The sequence below is a fragment of the Culex quinquefasciatus genome, chromosome 3, assembly GCF_015732765.1.
Source record: "Culex quinquefasciatus strain JHB chromosome 3, VPISU_Cqui_1.0_pri_paternal, whole genome shotgun sequence".
NCBI classification, from domain to species: Eukaryota; Metazoa; Arthropoda; class Insecta; order Diptera; family Culicidae; genus Culex; species Culex quinquefasciatus.
In genome coordinates this window covers 67804345-67816691 of record NC_051863.1, presented here as the reverse complement: position 1 = coordinate 67816691, position 12347 = coordinate 67804345, and the positions used below count along the sequence as shown (strand labels likewise).

At 39.4% G+C, this 12347-nt stretch overlaps 1 protein-coding gene across 8 annotated transcripts in view; it reads right to left on the bottom strand.

Moving 5' to 3' along the window:
* Nucleotides 1–1496: 1496 nt before the first annotated feature.
* LOC6046890 (signal peptide peptidase-like 3) overlaps nucleotides 1497–12347 on the bottom strand; it is a 105286-nt gene continuing 94435 nt past the window's right edge. For 7 of the 8 annotated variants that reach the window (XM_038265653.1, XM_038265650.1, XM_038265651.1 and 4 more), the window contains exons 3-7: nucleotides 9235–9797; nucleotides 9051–9185; nucleotides 8345–8993; nucleotides 8161–8281; nucleotides 1497–2877 (exon numbers count right to left, since the gene is read on the bottom strand). In XM_038265653.1, the coding sequence (XP_038121581.1) occupies nucleotides 2809–2877; nucleotides 8161–8281; nucleotides 8345–8993; nucleotides 9051–9185; nucleotides 9235–9514 (1254 nt within the window). In that variant the 5' untranslated portion in view covers nucleotides 9515–9797 and the 3' untranslated portion in view covers nucleotides 1497–2808. The remainder of the gene's footprint in view (nucleotides 2878–8160; nucleotides 8282–8344; nucleotides 8994–9050; nucleotides 9186–9234; nucleotides 9798–12347) is intronic. The other variant, XM_038265657.1, reaches the window with a different exon arrangement.

Below are 12347 nucleotides of genomic sequence, written 5' to 3'. Positions count from 1 at the left end.
GTAAGCTTAAAAAAAGTGGTCCAGTTTTGGAAAAGTTTGGATTTTCGTTGTCTTATATTGGACTCCCATAATTTTGTTCGAAATTAAGCAATTCTTCGTTTTATTTTAGTGAAGTTTCTTAAACTTATATTATTTCGACACACTGAATTGAAATAATCAGTGAAAAAATGGTTGGATAATTTATTCAGTAATAAAAAAGAAATGCTGTTTTTTGCGAAAATGCTAGTGGCCATTACTGATTCCAGATGTCAAACTCAAACTCATTTTTTGCGTAAAGAACACGTCAATGCCAGTCAACATTATTTCAAATGGTGCTGAACATGCCAAATTGTAGCTTTGTAGACAAAACAAGCTTTTAATTGTGATTTTATTGAATTTTTCATCAAAAAACCTTCAGAGTACCCTATCAAAGGTTGTTTGACATTAAGTGAGTCCGGTGTAAAAAGTGACAGTTTGTTACTTTTTGGTTTGCCTTTGTCAAACCAACGGGGTACAAATTAAAAAAGTGTCAAACGAAAAAATGACGAGAATCATGTAAATGGGGATTAAAACCATAAATTTAGGAGAAAGTCACTCCTATCTCCGGGAAACGGAAGCGGAAGAAGTCCGTTGAGATTATCGGATCTGTCGTCGAAGAAGGAAAAGTGCGGAGCAGAATCTGCTAAACAACAACAAGTTCAGCCCGCTAGCGGGAAACAAAAACAACCTGTTTTTCTGTCAAAGATTTTGACAAGTTGCGAGAGCTCCTGAAGAAGAACAAAGTGGAATTCTACACTCACGAACGTCGAAGCGAACGATCTCACCGGGTAATTGTTCGCGGTTTACATTACCTAATGAGGTCAAGTACCTGCTGAAAAGGGGTCTCAAGCTGGACGTGCTGGAGGTGCATATCATCAAGCGGAAGGAAAAAACCACCGTGGACGAAACTTCGTACACTCAACCCCCAGTGGTTGGTCACTTTTTTGTTTGACACTTGTTTAGTTTGTAACCCGTTGGTTGGTCAAAGTCAAACGAAAAAGTGACGAACTGTCACTTTTTACACGGCGCTCACGCACACTATCAAAACAAACGTTTAATAGTGTGTGTGAACTCCGTATAAAAGGGATGTCAAACTAAAAAGTGACCCCGTTCGTTTGACAACAGTTGGTGTCAAACCATCGGGGTTTGAGGGTATATTGTTGTCTTCCCTAAGGGAAACACCAATCTGAAGAAGCTCTCTGCAATGAAAGTTGTGTCATCGAAACCGGAACCGAAAGGCGAAGAAGCAGAGTTCAGCAGTTTCGGCGTTCACGCCGGCGGAGTTCCCTCCGTTGCGGTTAATATTTTTTTCAAATTAACTTCGTGGCCCTTCTTGACAGAAAGCTTCCTACTTGATAGCTCATTCCAAGGGTTGATCCATCATGAAATGTTTGGTTTAAACCCAAATCTTACCCGTTTCTCAAAAGTTTTCGATCAAAGGGGCTGTGATATTTGATACCGAAGACACCCAAATTCTGTCGAAAGTTCAAAACGATGTTTATTTCACTATTTTAAACAGACTTTTCTATATTTAATAAAAAAAATCATAAAGTATACATTCGAGATAGGCATACACAGAGAGTGCAGAAATTATACAAAATTATCACATTTTTTATATTCTTTAATCATTACATTTTGTTTTGCCATGCTCACCATATTGACGACCGCGTATATCTGTCCCATTTGGAAACGAATGCAAATGTGGCAGATATGCCACCGCTCGCAAATGATCGATTGCAGCGTACGAATGAGTGTGTTTGCGTGTTGGGGGAGGAAAGGGGGAGATTTTTGCTGAATTTTACTGAATTTTCCAATGTCTCACACAAACTCACCAAGCTCACTCTAATAATTTGACTTAATTGGGAGGGGCTTTCTTCTGAGGGAGGGGAGGCGCGTTACTCTTTGAACACAACATTTGTCTCAATGCTTTTTAAAAGCGGCGGCTGCTGATGGTAGTTTGGATGATGATGAAATTGCCTTTTTTTGCTTGTAAAGTGCGTGGATGAATGTCTCCGGCTTTGCTGTTGGGTTCGACTGGCGCGTGTGTTTTTCGATTAATTAAATAACACAATTCTAGAGCCAACTTACTGGAAAATACATGTGTGTATGTGTGCATCTGCCGAACGGAGTATAAAAAATAATTGCTCTAACGTTTCAGCCTGCTCAAAAGTCCAACTCTTGAAAAGGGCCTTACCGTAAAGATAATTTAATTGTATGTTTTTTTTCTCCTTTTTGTCTGATTTAGTTTAAATTAATGCATACACGCGGTATTGCTATAGTATTCGAATGACGAAACTAATGATAAAAATTTCACAAAAATATTTCTTACATTTATGTGTTTAGCTCCTAACGCTAACTTGTAATGTTGTAGCTGTGTGTGTGTGTGGTTTGTATTCACGGTGTTTTCCTATTATATTTTGTTCATATAATTTCACTGTTTTGTTATTCAGTTTTGTTCTGTTTCACACACACCGCGCCACAAGAGAGTAAGTGTCCAAATGTTGACTGCAGTTTAATTTTGTTCGCTTTGCTTGTGATTTTGTATGTTTTTTTGTTGTTTTTTTTACTAAATACACTCATACCAGAACAGGTTTCTGCTCCGTTTTACTGCTTTGTTTGTTTTTTTTTTGTCTAATAGCTCTTACATGTATAATGTACCTTACAAGCTAAAAATCCTTGCTCTCTTCCACTAGGGTTTGTTCAGCATTCTCTCAACGTAGCCTTAATACTAAATATGTATGTGTGTGTGTGTGTTTTGCTGTGTGTGTTCATTAGAAAAGCAATTACAGCTTAAACCTCTAACTGCTTGGATGCTTGCTGAATGATGAACGGCTCGCTCCACATTCGCCTTAAATCACCCTGGAAATTGAAAAAAAAGGTCGTTTCGTTAACTTTGGTTTTATAAAATTTTACTACTAGCAAGAGCAAAATTGGAATTTGTCTCTTTCCAAAAAAAACTTAAGCTCGATTTTAGATTTAAAAAAAATTAAGACTATTAGACTAAAAGTATTTTTGAACATTGTTTCTCAACAAAAAAACGTTTCATAAAATGGTTTTAACTTAAAACGGAGACATTTTATTTGAAATTTTTGTTCCCCTCTTTCATTTTTTTCCCAAAAAAATCTGGCGGTAACAAAATACTGATAAAAATACAAATATGTTTGTTTTTCAATCCCGTACCGCGCTGACCGGCAGCGAAATTATGGAAAAAAGCATTTCTTTGGAATTTCGCAAAAAAAAAAAATCTATTTGTGTAAAACTTTGTCGATCAGTTCCTTATTAGCATTAGCATTAGCATTTTAGGACGCCCTATCCACGGATGGCTCCACAACGCTTATCCCTCTGTTTGGTGTGGTTGTGTTAGACCCTCATCCGGAACAATAATCCAACACGGGAGATACCATGTCTTCATCTTTTGATGAGTGTGTAATACAGCCCAGGGCATAAGGGGGTCCTCGCCGGGTCCAAGCTATCCTTTGGGGAGCGGAAGGAATGTTAGTAAACACCTATCTAAAGTGCGCAAGGATCCCTGCGTCACCTTAGTGGTATAGATGTTTGTAGGGAGGTTTTGGACTCAATGTTAGTAGATAGGTAGGACCCTAGGATATACCTCGAAAGGTATTGCGGGTTGGTAAAAAGTGGTTTAAATTTTATGATATTAAACTCATGCAGCCGGCTGTATTGAGTAATGTGGATGATTTAAGTATTTATGATTTAAATGTTTATAATAATAGATTATTATACTCAGTCTGCCTGCTGTACTGGGAAAAATAGTGATTTATATATTACAATTTCAGTTTTAAGTAGGTTTTAGACTCATACAGCCGGCTGTATAGAGTAAATAGTAAGAGAAAATTTTGGCGTTGAATTAAAATTGACTCATTCTTAGACAGCCGGCTGTGGAAAGACTGAATCGTTGGCAAAATATAATGTGCATTTAGTATTTTCAGCAATATCTACATTGATGTCTATAACCGAACAATTAACCGAAGAAAAGCAAAAAAACAAACAAACAAACACGGGTAAAACCAACGACGACAACGGAAATGTTTCGCGACGACCGCGACGTGAACTGTTTAGAAGCATAAAACATAAAAACGCAAAAGACGTGGCGTAGTTCTACTTCAAAATACGAAAATTAAATTTGACACGAATTGGATCTGTGGGTTTGTGACCTCTACTGTGAGTCAACTGTGGTAATCGGGAGGAGAAGCACACATACATACAGCCAATCACTCATTCTCTCACATCATCACGATCTTTCGCTCGATCACACTAACACAATTCAAGGCGAGAAACGAAACAAAACATAACATAAAAAAGAACGATCTCACCGGGTCCGAAGCAGATGCGCCATGCAGATTTCAAACAGCAAATTCCTCCTCTCGACTGAAGTCTCCTCTCCTTCTCAGACGAGCACCGAACCACCGTCACCCAGCTAATCCAAGCAGGCGCTGCAGCTGATCCCAGTTCCAAGCGCCCAACACTACCACTAACGCAAGTCCGACCAACACATCACTGCTGCTCGAGGTCACTTTGAAATTTCGCTGATTTTCACAAAATTACAACAAAACAATACAGCTTCCCAAACAATCACTGCTGTAGTTCATAGCGGATTCTTATTTTTTTCACTTTTGTCTTGTTTCCCAACACACTTCAGACTTTCATCTCCAACTTTGTCGATCAGTTCCTTATGTCCAAATAAGCAAGGCCTGCCCAACGTCCGGCCCGCGACGGCTTTTCAAAGTAATTCTGCAACCCTTTCTATGGCTTTTAAGGTCAAGGGGCTGGAAACTCTAATATTACTTAAGAATACTGAGTATACTAACGATATTCCAGTATACTTGTTAGTGTATTAACTGAAAAGCAATAAACTGTTAGTATATTAAGATACTCTCAGTATATTGGTAAGTATACTGGCGATATTTAAAGGAAATAATAAGTATACTAACATATATTTTGATATACTGGTTGACATAATAATTAAAGCTCTAAGAGTTTCCAACCCCTTGTTTAAGGTTGTCCATGAAATATTAAACAGTAGTTGTTCGGTAACTGGGCGTTGTTTAACCGGGCTACGGCCCAGTTAAAATAAAAAGCAGACAAACGTCAAAAAACCAAAACAAACCAAAATTACTGAGGGGTTAATGGATGCAAATATCATATTCAACAAATAAAAAAACTTTTTCAAACTTTTGTTAAATTTCAAGTTACAATTAAAGAAAAATGAAAAGTAAGCATTACAAATAAATTTGAGTAAATTTTATTTTTATAATTCATCTGGAAAAAATTATGCATCGGTGGTCCCCTCGTTATTTTTTGTTCACCCCAGTTAACGAGCAACATTCGGTGACTGGGCTACGTTCTCAGCCCAGTTATCGAACTACTACTGTATAAATTAATTGAGTGCCAAAAAAAAAAGATTCACATTATTTTTCTGTATATTAAAACAAAAATTTAATAAGGATCATTTTAATGTTTTTGCAATAAAATTTTGCTATTGCAACGTATTTTTTGGATTTTGCCTTTGTATTTTTTTATGCAAAATATAGAGAATTTTCCCAGCTTTTCAAAAATATTTTTTTCAAAGGTGAGCAAACATGTGCACTAATTAAAAAAAATGAAAAACTGCGACTATTTTGAAAAAAGTCACCTAAAAATGGATTTAACTTGAAAACGGTGCACTTCATCAAAATTTCACTACAATACTTTTTGATTGCAAATTTGATTTTACATCGAAAAATGAAGTTGAAAAATTTTTGCGAATAATTTTCCGATTTTTTTAAAAAAATCAGTATTGATTCAAAAAATCATAACTCGCTCAAAGATTTTTTGCACAACCTGGAAATTTCTGAAAAGTTGGCCTTTAATGTTCTCTAAAACATATCAAAAAGTGACAAAAAAATAAAAATAGGGTTCTTTTTGCAAATCAAGTTTTAGTGTCAAAAAGTTAAATAAAAAATCACCAATTTTTTTAACCGTGTATCATTTTTTTTTCAGTGTAGTCCATATCCATACCTACAACTTTGCCGAAGACACCAAATCGATCAAAAAATTCCTTCAAAAGATACAGATTTTTGAATTTTTATACATCATTTTTGTATGGCCAGCTGCCAAATTCGTATGGAAAATTATTATATGGACAAACTAATGATGCAAAATGGCTTCTTTGGGCATATCGAAGGCACCAAAAAAGTTTCAGTCGGATTAAAAAATACAAAAATTAAAATTTAAGAAAAAGACCGATTTCGTAGAGAATTGCTCACATTCTTAATGTTTGAATTTAATTCTGATATTTTCTATATTTTCCTAATCAATCATCAATCTGAAAAACGGCGCAAGAAAACAAAATTGTAAAATGTATGAAAAAATTTACTGTTGTCTAAAAATTTACAAAAAGACACTAAATTAAAAATTTTGACATTTTTTACTAAGTTTACTTTGAATTGAAGTTTTTCTTTTTTTCTTTTTTAGGGCACCAACATTTTCCTAATTAAAAGACGCAAATTTTGGCACCATAACATCTATAGGTCATCGCTGAAATTTTAAAGTTATCGCAGTTTTAGCGAAAAAAGTCGATTTTTTCCCGTTTTCGTCATTTTCCCATTTTTGCGCGTGGCGCGTCGAAAAATCCAGTTTTTATTTTCAAAAAATCGTATCTCAGAGTATCCAAAATATAACTTCACCATTTTTTGATATGTTATGTGAAATTTTCCGAGGAATCCGATAAACATATTTTCAGACATAGGCTCTTTGGTCCCGAGACCTTCAAAACAGCATTTTAAGTTTTCATACGACCTTTTCAAATGTTAAGCTAGATTTTTGAAACTTCTTACTGTTTTTCCCAAATAGCCAAACTAATCACCTTTCTTTTGCGTCTATGACAGCTAAAATCGGATGAAATGGCGCGTAGATATGATTTTTTGAAAAAAAGTGGTTTTTGCGAAAATCGACGAAAATTGCTATTTTTTGAACCACCCTAACACGGCGTAGGTCACCCTAATAGCCAAACAAAAAAATACGGGTCTAATTATTTCGGCCAAGGATCCCCCAGGAAAAAATTGAGCTCGATCGGAGAACTTTTTTTTCGAATCATGCTGTTTTCGTGGGGAATTGCTGTTTATTTATGTGGTTAACTTTACTAAAAGAACTTGATAAAAATCGTCTAGTAAATTTTGTGTAAATTGTTTTGATTTTTTCAACTTTTACCCAATATTAGCTCTGGCCCGCAGGGCTTCAGAAAAATCAGATCTGGCCAGCAGGGAGAAATGGTTTTTGACTAGCTTTACCCAATAATTTATTTTTTCATTCTTTGATATGTTTTAGTAGTTAAAAAGTGCCAATTTTAGAGCAATATGTTTTGACGGACGTTTTGTTTTTGGTCAAGTCATGTTTTTTTTAAATAATAGGTTTTGGAAAGTTACTAAAATGTTCCCAAAAAAAAAATCAAAAAGTGGAGTGGTCTGAAATTTTAAAAAGGGTCCACGTGGTTTATGGATGATTTCAAATTAAAAAAAAATAGTTTTTTGAAAGTTCTGCCCGATTGATCCTCAATTTTTAATCGATGATATGTTGGAAACCTTGATCAGATTTTCATGTTCAAAAGTGATCCCTATGTGAAATTTTCTTAACTCCTTAAAACAATACTTTCATATTTTTAAAATCACGACTAAAATTTCAAAAGGGCTCAAATCATATTATTTGGACTTATTCCTTAAGCAAGCAAATTGGCTTGAAATTGATTTTTTAACATAAAATCGGCATTAGTAATAAATTATACCACTTGTGGTGAAAAAAATCATTTAAATTGATATAAACGAGTTAAACGATTTGTTATTGACCTGATCCTGAATCTTATTCATTTAGAAAGAAGTTTTTTTTTAAGTTGACTAATGCCCTTTTGACCTTCGGAGATCCCCAAAACTCGATTAAAAGCCTTAAATATGCATCAAAAGCCGTAAATACCCCGTGCATTGTTGCCCCTCTTCATAAGAAAGTAGTTGCGATCTGATCGTGCTATCGTGTCACACGACTGCAAGTGCGACAATTGTCCAAAGGGAATTTAGTCAGAGGACGTTTTGTCACATGTAAATGCCCGACTACTGCATACATGGGGGCTATTGGCGCAGGAACTGTACTTACCTTTAGATATGCCATCGTCAGCAGAGGTAGCAATGTGAACGGTACTAAATACAGCAGGGCGGGCTGAGCTGCCTTAAATACTTCCGAGCTAACGGTGGCGGTTAATAAACCGAGGAAATAACTGCAAATCAAGAATGGTCAGATTTTATTGTTTTTGCAACAATACCACTGTAGAGCAACTTACCCTAATAAGGAACAATGAAAGTAAGTAAGCCTCGAGCCGACCCCCCTCGGCGGTGGCACGCCCGTTTCCGCCGTCTGAGTGCACTGGGACTTTTTATACGCGTCGTAGCGCAGCACGAAGCACAGCAGCAGTCCCGGCATCACGATGTCCCCCAGCCCGAGCATGGAAAAGTGGCCACTGTTGTGCAGACTGGGAAATACCAGCTTTCCTGGTAGATTCAACTTGGGCGGTTCCCGCACGATTCCACCTAGGTTCAGCTTGCGCGCGACGATTCCGACGGGGTTGTCCGCCGGCCGGGTCGCCACCTTGACCATCACGTTGGTGTTGAAGATGTACGACGAGAAGAACACCCAGAACACGTCGTAGATGAGCAGTCCGGTCAGCAGCAGGGTGGACACCTTCAGGCTGGGAAGTCGCACGAACGCAATAAAGGCCACGCAAAGGCCCATGCCCATGGCGTCCATCAGCAGCCAGTGGCCGGTCAGTACCCAGATGCACACGATCGAAACCGCCAGCGAGAAGCTGAACAGCTCGGCGGCCGTGAAGCGTCCGCACACCCCGAAGGATATCCGGTTGCCGTCCGAGCAGGGCCGGATGATGTACTGGCACATCGGGAGGAGCAGAAACGCTAGCGCGACGGTGGCAATGACTGTGGAAAGAGGAAAAAAACGGAGTCCGTGGTTCCTATAAGTGATGGAATACTTACTGGCAGTACAGACGGCGAACAGCATCTGCATCGAGTCGAAGAAGAAGAACATGATGAGCAGCGAAACCGAGGCCCCCAACGGAAGACAGAGCGCATGCATCGTGTCGAGTGTGGCGAATTTATCTGGGAAAAAAGCTAAATGTTTGAATAGGATTTTCAGAAATCTCGGACACTCTCAACTCACTTTGCTCGGGCGGGATCGGCTCGCCGGTCAGCAGATTGTTGGTGCTCTCGCTTTGGCGCTTCTTTTCCTTCTCGCGCTGCTCCTGCTCCATGTTGAGGCTCCGGAAGCTGCCGTACACGATCAGCAGCATCGAGATGAGACAGGTCGAGACCCGGGACGAATCCATCATGGCGTACGAGGACCACTGGTACTCGCCGGAACCCTGCGACTGCGACTGCTGCGATTGCTGAAGGAGGAGGTCGTCTTGCTGCTGGCCGCCAGCACCGAATCCTTCCGACATTGCGTGCCGAACCGAACCGAACGGTCACGCGGTCAACGTGTGGTGCGTTTGTCCGCGGAGGTGATCAACACTGGGACGTACCTCCAGCAAAACTGATTGACCTACGGTGAAGACGTCGACTGGTTGAGGGCGGGTTGAGACCAGCTGTGACCACGATTAGTGGCGACGACTCGACCAAAGCATCAGGCGATGGTTATCGATATCGGGACGTCGTGTGTGGAGTACATTGTTGCTGCTCAAGTGTCTCCGTTCGTTATCCCCGCGGTGAGAGTATTACGATTAACTGGAAGTCGAAAAGAGGAAAGCAAATAAACGTATTCATTAGTCAATAGTGTAACGACAACGCGAAAGATAAGAATCGTGTGGGTACATGGTAAAATGTGGGTAGCATTCGATTTGGTATGATTTACATATATGTATCGTGAAATATACGAGTTAAGGGCTTGGATATCGGTTCAACAGAGATATGATTAGCTCAAACTGATAAGCTATGTTACTGTATAGTCTTGGCTGAGTTATGATTACTACAATACTACAAACTACCGCAGACTCAAAATTTTTTGTTTTGGTTTTCGAGGACTGTTAATTTGTAGAGTTTTGTATTTTTTCGATTTTTTTACAAGTTTTACCAGTTTGTGTCCCTATTTTGAGCCTTGTATATTCTCAAATGCTGGTTTAAATTATTATTGTCATTTTTTTTATAAAGATATCTTGTTTCGCTGTCCGCAAAACTAAAATATATTTGTCCCTATTTTGGGCCTATTGCTGCTAGGATCCAACCTTCAATGTGCCAATTTTCGACCCACCTTCTGATTGGTTGAAACCTCGATATATTAATTTCTTATTTAAGATGAAAAAAAATGAATTATTCTTGCCCACCAAAATGAATATAATGGCAGCACATATCATTCTCATGTGGCAGATTCCTGCCAGATTCGGTGAAATGCACCATTTCGTTAAATAAAGTTTGGTGGACTCTTCTTAGGTACTAGGCCCAATATAAGGACATATCTGGAGTTTTTTTTTTGAAAAGATCCAATAAACCAAATTTTCAGTTTTTGCTTTTTAATCTAATCTAATCTAATCTAATCAGACCCTAGCGCAGCCAATCTTTCGAAGGGATCCTGGAGAGTGCCTTAGGTTAGATGACGCCTAGCACTCTTCTTGTCATTTATTAACATTTGTAGTGCGCTATTGCATCGGAATGCATTGAAACATCACAAGCGTTAAAGCGGCCAGGCCTACTGCGTAAAGCCGTATCGCAGAGATGACTCGTAATTGGGTTGAGTTTGAGCACTGAGTGTTCGAACAACAACACAATTCTGAATTGACAGGGGAGGAAGAAGCGTGGGGACACACCACCATACGCTCCGAGATTTGGTTGTATTCGTTGGGAGCACCATGCTAAGAAGGTTTGGTACTCCGGGACCCTCTGGGATGGGACATTGTATTTCCACGAATGCTCTGGACACTATTTGCCGTGGTTAAAGCGCCACAACTTGCTCAAATTTTCAGTTTTTGCTTTTTGGGTGTTTTTCGTGTTTTTTAATACCCCTGACTCAAGGCGGTTTCAAAAACACCCAAAAAGCAAATACTGGAAATTTGGACCTTCAAAAAAAAAAAAAATCCAGATATATACCACAGACAAACAGACGAGACTCTCCATACAAATTATTTTTGAAATCCATCGACCTTCATCAAACCACCAAATCACGGCGACGCCAGCGCTGTCTGGTGAGCTGATGCCGAAGCGCAGCACAAACATACCAATACAAACACATTACTGTCATGTGTCATTTTAGTGTATGTGTGAGACAATCAAGCCTTAACGATTGTAAACATCAACAGCTGATCGAAATAATTTTGTATTTGCTGATCGCCAGTACCCGATGCAACAAATTAAAATCAATGTCGACGGCCGAAGATGACGGTGGATCAGTTCCGTTTCCAATGGCAGAACCTCATGAGCCAAATCATGCGGCAGCACCAGCAACGACGCACCACAACCGCAACGACAGAGACCAAACCACTGGTCCTCCCCGTTGCTTTCAAGTTCTGTCGAAATTCCTCCTCCTCCAAAACCTCTAACACCTGACACCATCATCAACAAGATACCCCTGGTCACGAAAACACCAGTAGTGGCCGCCGAAATAGAAAAAATTCTATTCAAATCTACCGGAATTGATCCCCACGATGGGCGTTTGGAAACATCTGTGTGGAACATGTCCACGGCGCAGTTAACTTGCGCCCAACAACAAAAACGCAAAGATTCCAAAAACGCTGCCGCAAAATTTACATCGAAACAGAACCACAGAAACTGAACTGTGAAAGATTGAGTGGTGCAACATCGCCAAAAGGCCAAGAAGACGACCAGCAGCAGCAATCTGAGCAGCAGTCCAAGAAGGATAAGCAGGTTGTTCCGAAGAAGATGACTCCACCACAGGATCCGGCTTCCTCCGCAGTAGCGGGCGCCTCAGCAGCAGCCTCGACATCGGCAGGCAATTGAGCAGGCCTTCCAGATTAATAGAGTTATCTACGTGTGCATGTATTGCGTGTACGTACACGAAAAAGATTGAGGTTAAATTTTGTACCCGCCAGCAAAACAAATGGGGTGCTAGTGTGCGTGAGCTCGGGCTTAGATAACACTATAGTGGGACAAAAGGCCATGGCCGAGATTGCCCCAATTTTGTCCTGCAAAGCCTGGATTGTGATTCACCGGTAGAATTCCTAAATTCCACAAATTTTGGTGTTTTCATTTGTTGCCTCGCACGTGTTCATGCTCAACTTAAAAACAAAAACACGCATCACACACACTGAGAAAAGACGGGTGAGC